General features: G+C 38.9%; 1 protein-coding gene across 1 annotated transcript; it reads right to left on the reverse strand.

Annotated features, from left to right (window-relative positions):
- Nucleotides 1–4,771: 4,771 nt before the first annotated feature.
- Nucleotides 4,772–6,525, reverse strand: LOC110943502 (glutamic acid-rich protein-like). Its single transcript, XM_022185248.1, has 2 exons — nucleotides 5,719–6,525; nucleotides 4,772–5,614 (listed from the first exon to the last, which is right to left on the reverse strand). The coding sequence occupies exons 1-2, from the start codon at nucleotides 6,523–6,525 to the stop codon at nucleotides 4,772–4,774; spliced, it is 1,650 nt and encodes a 549-aa protein (XP_022040940.1).
- Nucleotides 6,526–7,945: the final 1,420 nt, after the last annotated feature.

The following is a 7,945-nucleotide window of genomic DNA, read 5'->3' on the forward strand; positions in this document are numbered from 1 at the left end:
ACCCAAGAAACTTCGTATTTCGGTAACAGAAGTGGGTCTTGGCCATTTTGTAATAGCTTCAACCTTTGTTGGGTCTACCATAATTCCCTCTGCTGATATGACATGACCTAGAAATGATACTTGGCTAAGCCAAAAGTCACATTTGGAGAACTTCGCGTACAATTTCTCATGCCGCAAGGTTCCAAGTACTTCATGTAGATGTGCTTCGTGCTCTTCGCGACTTTTAGAATATACCAGAATGTCATCGATAAAGACAATAACGAATTTGTCTAGGAATTTGTTAAATACGCGATTCATCAAATCCATAAAGACTGCGGGTGCATTAGTTAGCCCAAAGGGCATAACCAAAAATTCGTAATGACCATATCGAGTACGAAAAGCGGTCTTGGGAACATCCTCATTCTTGACCTTTAACTGATGGTACCCAGACCTTAGGTCGATTTTTGAGAAGAACTGAGCTCCTTGAAGTTGATCAAAGAGATCATCAATGCGAGGCAGAGGATACTGATTACGAATAGTAATCTTGTTCAGCTCTCGGTAGTCAATACATAAACGCATACTACCGTCCTTCTTCTTCACAAATAAGACCGGAGCACCCCATGGTGACACACTGGGTCTTATGAATCCTAGATCTAACAATTCTTGCAATTGTTCCTTCAACTCCTTTAGTTCCATCGGAGCCATACGGTATGGAGCTTTAGAAATAGGTTCGGCACCAGGGATCAAGTCGATGGTGAATTCTAACTGACGGTCGGGTGGTAATCCCGGGAGTTCATCCGGAAATACATCAGGATATTCACGAACAACGGAGTGGCTATCGATACTCTTAATACTAGCAGAAGTATCCTTAATCGATGCTAGGAATCCAGCACAGCCGTTTGATATGGATTTTCGAGCCTTAAGTGCAGAGATAATTTTAAGAGATTTATGGGCTTGAGTTCCCTGATATATAATATCAGGATGATGAAGATCACCGAAAATAACTCGGCGAGAATGACAATCTATAGTTACACGATGTCTAGACAACCAATCTATTCCTAGAATAACATCAAAGTCACACATATGTATTGGAAATAGGTCTGCCTTACACACAATAGATTCAATACGGATCGGACAATCTTTATATACGTAAGTGATTACGGATGAAGTTCCTATGGGAGTGGAAATGGTGAAAGTGTGATCTAAGAGAGTTGGTCTTATCGGAAGATACTTAGTAAACGAGTGGGATACTAAAGAATGGGTCGCTCCTGTATCGAATAACACATAGATACTACGTTCACCAATCTGAAGGGTTCCAGATACAGTACCTGGAATATTAGCAGCGTCAGTAGCGGAAAGTGCGAAAATTCTTCCTCCAACATTGGGTTGATTATTCTTCTTAGTATCTTTCTTAGGACATTCCTTGATCATGTGTCCAGTTTGGCCACATCTAAAGCATGCTCCTGTACTTCGGTGACATATGCCCTGATGTCTCTTACCACAAGTATTACATAGAGGATATGTAATCTGATTCGGGTTTACTTGTTGATTCAGTGGTTGAGCTCTAATAGGTTCTGCATACAACTGAATCTGGTTTTGAGCAGGCCTCGAGTTTGGAAGTGTAGGTTGCCATGGACGTGCTTGATTTCCAGAGTTTTGATTTCCTTGCACTTTACGATCTTGATGCTGTGGCGTAGTGGATGATTGGCCGATTTCTTGCTTAAATTGGCCTTCCCTATTTCTCTTCTTATTATCCCCAGTTCGAGATAGGAATTCTTTCCTTTCGAATTCAAAAGTTTTGATTGCATCAGCAACTTCGGTGATATCCTTAAATTTCATGTACATGATCGATTTCCGAATTCGATCATTAACTGCCCACTTACATTTTTCTGCCTAGACTTCTGCTGATCCTGCAACATCTCCTACAATACTAGCCAACCTTGAAAATCGAGTAATGAACTCAGAGGCTGGTTCATCACTCCCCTGTCGAATTATTGCATACTCCCTGATATAAGCTTCTTTATCAGCGGTCGAAAAATACTTATCGTAAAAGATATTACGAAAGTCGACCCATGAAAGATTAGCGTCAAAATCATCCCCTCCTTTGACTTGCTTATATCCTTCCCACCAAGTTTGTGCGTCATCTTCAAATTTGTAGGTAGCCAGTCTAACTTTGTATTGCTCCGGAACTCCAAGAACTCCGAAGATCTTTTCAACATGAGCTATCCAGTTTCTTGCTTCGACTGGATTAGTAGCGTGACTAAAGGATTTCGGCTTTTGTTTTTGGAATTTACTAATCCATATGTCTATACTATAAGTAATATTGTTAGTGGTATTCTCACGAGTTTCACCACCAGAGATTGGATTAGTGTTAGTGCGTTCTGGATGAAGAGTTTGTTGAATAACGGCCTCAGCTGTTTGAGCAACCAGGTTTGGAAGCAACCCAGCAACAGCCTGGTTGATAGCATTAATTATGTTTGGATCAACTGGAGTCTCATTCGAAGAAGTGTTGTTACGTTCATGGTTAGTACGAGTATTCCTACGTGGCGGACGACGAGGAGGCATCTATAAGAATAGACATAGGAGTTAAACCAAATAAGGGATCAAGTTGAATCCTATCATAGATATCTACCCATTCCTCACAGGTCTTAATTACTATCTTCAAGTTTTCTACAGGAAAGAGCCTTTGCTCTGATACCATAGCTGTAACACCCCAACCCGGAAGGGCTGACGTGTCACAATAACGGTAACATAAACAAAAGTCATAATTCCATTTATTTATTTGTTAAGGATACAACCACACGACCATAAAAATTAAGATTATTATACAAGCGGAGACAGTTGTCTTAATTAACTAACATCTTCAGATTTATTCCTAGGCTTTATTCTTCTCTCTTTTCCCCTCCCAAAATAATCTGTGGACCTGTATATACAAAAAGTTTACGGAATGAGCCGAATGCTCAGTACGGAATTTTAGGCTCAAATAACAAATAATGCTTCATATGAAATCTTATCCGGATGGAACTTTAGGCGAAAATGATACGATGCAAGAACAAAATTTCATAATCATATCTTACGGATGTACCCATGAGCAAACTTAAAACGTGACAATACACAGGTAGCTACTCCTGCATAATTATCACATGAGATGGCGAATTGGCATACCCGTTATCCACCTCCTTATACTTAAATCCTAGGATCGATCCATACGCCTCCTAATAGCCTTATGTACCACACTTGTACTTAAGAGACGCCGTGAACTGATCTCTCCGTCACGGATGGAGCACATGATGTTGACGCCACAACAACATGCTCGTGGGACACTCCACGAGAAGCGATACTCAGGGTATCAGAGTACAAATGGTGTTATAACTTATAAGACTTATTTTCATAACAAAACGGAACATATATTGGAACATGCGATAATGAGTATAACATAATACTATCGCATGACATGAAAGCTAAATCAAATGATTAGGATAGGAATCGAACGGACTGTCAAATGAATCGATAATCAAAGACGTGAGGAGTTTTAACAGATATAGTAATTTAGTGGTTTTATAACAATTTGAATATGAAGCAATAAAGAGTGGGGTAAGGATCCGTACCTTAATAACTCCAAAGTGAAGCTACCTTGTGCTAATGTTTTAGATTTATACGGGCAGAGTTTAGACTACTGATTAATCTTTTAACCTAATTTAAATAACATGCAAACAAACTAGGCTAGTAACTTAATACAGCATTTACGTTAATTCACGAGATTAAACCTTCACAACAATTAACAAGTGCAATACTTCAACTCATTTATCGAATTATCGACAAACGACAAAGTATAATACTTAATAATTCGATCGGATTCCCAACGAATAACAGAGCATAGTCCGAATTCGAACAGCACTCAAATACTCAAGTCGAAATCACGATGAACAATAAAGTATAAGCTCAATTTTGAGCAGCACTCGGACAATCGTCGGATAGTTATAATCGATCGGATGTTGAATCGTAATAGCGATCGAGTTATTACCCTGATTGCGGCAGCGATTCGTGAATTGTGTGTGTTGTGAACGATTTCTGCTATAACTCAGCGTATACTGTGAGTTTTTTCGTCGTTCAAGTGCCCAATTTCAAGTCCCAGACTCCTCTATTTATACCCGAAATTTGACCCTGTCGCGTAGGGCGAGGGGTACCCCCATGGGCGTCGCGCTACGCGAGGGGTAACCTATGTTTATAGGGTAGCTACGTGTGTAACTAGGCTTGCTGTGTTGACAGTTTCTTAAATTTCGAATTTGACAGATAGTTATGAGGATAATCGTAACTAGGGTTTTGCCTCCCCTGAGTTTTAGGGGCCCTGATCCTGATTCTGATGATTCTGAAAATTTTAGGGTTAGTGCAGAATTACTTGGGTGTCTTAATTAGGGTTTTCTTAGTGGTTAATGATTTTAAATTTAGGGGCATTACAGATATGTTATGAGCAAAGAAAGAGAAGTGCCGTGAAGCACTCCTAGCTTAGAAAAGTGGCTCATTGTAAATAAATAAATGAAACATGTTTTGAAAATAAAAGATTTCCCGGAGAAATCATATTATTGTAAATTATGGGATTTTATCCCTCAGCTATAAAACGGGCAGTTTGAATTATTAAAAGATCCTGTTTTAAAAAGACTTCCACTGTCGCCTAATATTTAAATAGCGCAGGATTTCTGTCCCGCGGCTCCTGAAACGGGTCAAACCGGGTCGGGGGGCCGTGACATTCAACCTCAACCCTATCATAATTATCAGCTTCCGCCACATACTCTTACTGATACTCGGGCTGCCGATTGATATCGAAATCGTTTAATTCTTCTTCAAAGTCAAACTTGAAGTTATTTTCATCAACATGAGTTAACTTGAGGTACTCATCCAGAGTATATGTATGCCTGATTTCCCCTTCCTCTACATCAGGTTCAATACGCAGAATCAACTTTTCATATTCATCAACATTCTGATCATCAACATTCTCCCCCTCACCTTCAGCATTTTCTGGTTCTTCATTAGCATCGTCATGAAGATAATCATCGACATTCTCTTCAGTTGACGCTTCTGTAACTTTAATGCCTGTACCACCTTGACCATCGTCATCATTGTCATCATCACTATGACTACTAGCAGAAAATACATCATCTGCATCATCTGTCTTATCTTCATCAACATCCTCTTCTTCATCATCATCCTTTTCAACATCTTCCTCATCATCATTAACATCATCAATTAACACGTCTTCCTCAAAAATACCAGAAACAGCAGAGATAGGACAAGGATTTTGAACAGGTAACTTAGAAACAGAAGATGGAATTATTGCTCTCTCAGTAATTTCAGAAACACCTTCAACACCTTTACCCTTGTTTTTCATCTCAGCATCAATCGCAGCTTGACGACGAGCTCTCACTTCTTCAACCTGAATTTCTTCAAACTTTTGTTCAACAGAAGTTCCAATCAAATTTTCTAACACTTTATTTATCATAAACATCTCGTGTTCTTTCTTTGCATTGGTAGCTTCTAGCTCTTTGTTCTTCAACTTAAAATACTCCTTCTGCTCATCTCTGCGAGCTTTTTCATCTTCCAACTCAGCAATTCTAGCTTTGAGAATATCAATGTAAACCTGATCAGCTTCAACTTTTTGCAACAATGATGCGTTTTCAGCTTCAACTGACTTGACACGCTTTTCAAGTTTCTTCTCACGATCTACCAACTTTTTGTTCTCACCAACACTTCCTCTACTTTCTTTTCCAACTTCTTTACTTGCTCATCATTCACAAAGCTGAAATCTCCAATGTCTTCAAGAGGAATATTCACTGGAATGTGAGGAAAATCTTTAAAGCCTGAAGAACCAGGAGTGGTTTGAACTTGTGGTTGGGTAGATGGTGGTGTTTGGAAAATTTGCTGTGAAGTAACAACAGGTTGTTCATGTGGTGGTGTAGCAATATGAATTTGTGATAAAGATTGTGGTGATGGTTGATGTGGTGGTGATTGATGTGGTGGTGATAGATGTGGTGGTGATAATTGTTGTTCAGTTTGTGGTGGAGGTGATGGTGGTGGAGTAGGTTGTTTAGGTGGTGTAGATGGTTTTGGTTTGGATGAACGTTTAGGATTCAGTTTGATTATCATCCTTCTTCTTGCTGCTTTGGGAGAAACCACACTTTTTCTTGCACTAGCCTTCTTCCTACCACCAGATGATGGAGGTGTTTGAGATTCTATAACATGCTCAGGAGATGGATTGTACAATTCATCATCTTTATCCTCTCTCCTTTTTCTCTTTAACTGTTTCTCCTTCTCTATTTTAGCTCTAATTCTTTCCGCACGTTCAGTTTCATCAATATCTTCTTCAGATGAGCTTGATGAACTTTTATCTACATCGTCACCTTCTTCATCACCAGCTGCTTTCTCTGTCTCCAAATTTTTTGTAAGAGCTTTCAATAACCTTGCAGATTCAGGAGATAAACGGACTTGATCTCCTTCAGCATCACCTTCAGTTACAGCTTCATCTTCTTTATCTGATTCATCAACAAGCATAGTCTCAACACTCTTCTTTTGATGCTTTTGCTTTGGCTGAGAAGATAAGCCCTCCTCTACTTGAACTTTAGGAGTTGTTTTTATGCTCCTCTTTTTCTTCTCCTCCTTCAAGAACCACTCGTTTCGAGTTTCTTTGAAGTTTGCTAAGTATTTTCAACTCCTCTGCATAACTTGCTTCTTTCATTTCCTTGTCATTCCTCCACTTTTGATGATCAATCGGATCTAGATCTTGGTAATTTTTGTCTTTGATGTACCCAAAGAATTCAGCCTTTTTCTTTGGCTGCGGATGATTTTTGTGATATCTGGCCAGTACTTTCAGCATTTCATTATCCATGTGGAACAACGCCAACAAATCATTGTTTTCATCTTTCTCCAAATCAGGATAAGCATGATCTAACATCATCTGCACAAATCTAGGATAGATCCATGTTTTGCTTTTTGAAATAATATTCTCTACCATGTAGTGAAACACAATCTTTGAAAAATTATACTTTTTGTTTAACACAAGTGCAGTCACCATGCACATTTGATAATCCCGCATCACATCATAACCTCCCTTTCGATGACTAAGAACATGCAACACTGAATGTATAAGAAACTTGTAAGGCTTTGAAAAACATGACTTCAGATAATTTGCACTGTTCAGTGGACCAGTGTAACCCATCCGTAACATGCAACCTTTGACCATCTTTTCAGGAAACTTTGTGGGAGAATTCTCATCGTCCGGAAAGTTTAACACCTCACGTACTAGCTACTCTGTGATGATGATCGGTTTATCTTGGCCATTCAAACTCACAATCGAATTTATCGTTTTGCTTTCTTCGTCATAAGTTGCATTCTTCCAGAAACGCTCAATGTGGGACAGAAAAACAAGATGTTGATTCGTCAAAGCTTTCCGTATAGGTAATCTCTTCATGAATTCCAGAATACTTTTGAATTCGGCCATCTTTGGAATTTACTCATCATAATCACAACAAATGTTGTGTAATAGAACGAACTGCACATTAGAAGCCTGAAATGTCACACCCCAACCGATGGCGGAATCATCGGGGCATGGCACTAAGCGAAACAGACTGTCCAGAAGTTTCCATAACAACTATCATTACTATTCAATTTATATAATACGTCCCATACCGTACCTCAAATAGCAAACCAATTATTACGATAAAATCTAGTCAAATATTCTGTTCCGACAACTCAGATTCAAATATAAATACAGCAATTGTTTATGTGCTTCTAGAGACCCATAATTTGACCACTACAGACAACTATTTGTTGGGCTCTAGAGCTTTATTCTAGCCTCGCTTTCCTAGCAGATAAGCATCTTAAACACCTCTCACATACGTTAAAATAAAGTCAATACATAAAATGTAAAGGTGAGCATACAAGTTTGATAATAGCGTAATAGAGTTCAAAATAG

The sequence above is a fragment of the Helianthus annuus genome, chromosome 5, assembly GCF_002127325.2.
Source record: "Helianthus annuus cultivar XRQ/B chromosome 5, HanXRQr2.0-SUNRISE, whole genome shotgun sequence".
Lineage (NCBI taxonomy): Eukaryota > Viridiplantae > Streptophyta > Magnoliopsida > Asterales > Asteraceae > Helianthus > Helianthus annuus.

Excerpts from the sequence above, each read along its gene's own strand:
- LOC110943502 (XM_022185248.1), bottom strand. The coding sequence starts at position 6,525 with ATGCTTGTTGATGAATCAGATAAAGAAGATGAAGCTGTAACTGAAGGT. Across the intron at positions 5,615-5,718 it reads AGAAAGTAGAGGAAGTGTTG|GTTTACATTGATATTCTCAA; the intron begins GTGAGAACAAAA and ends GAAGCTGATCAG.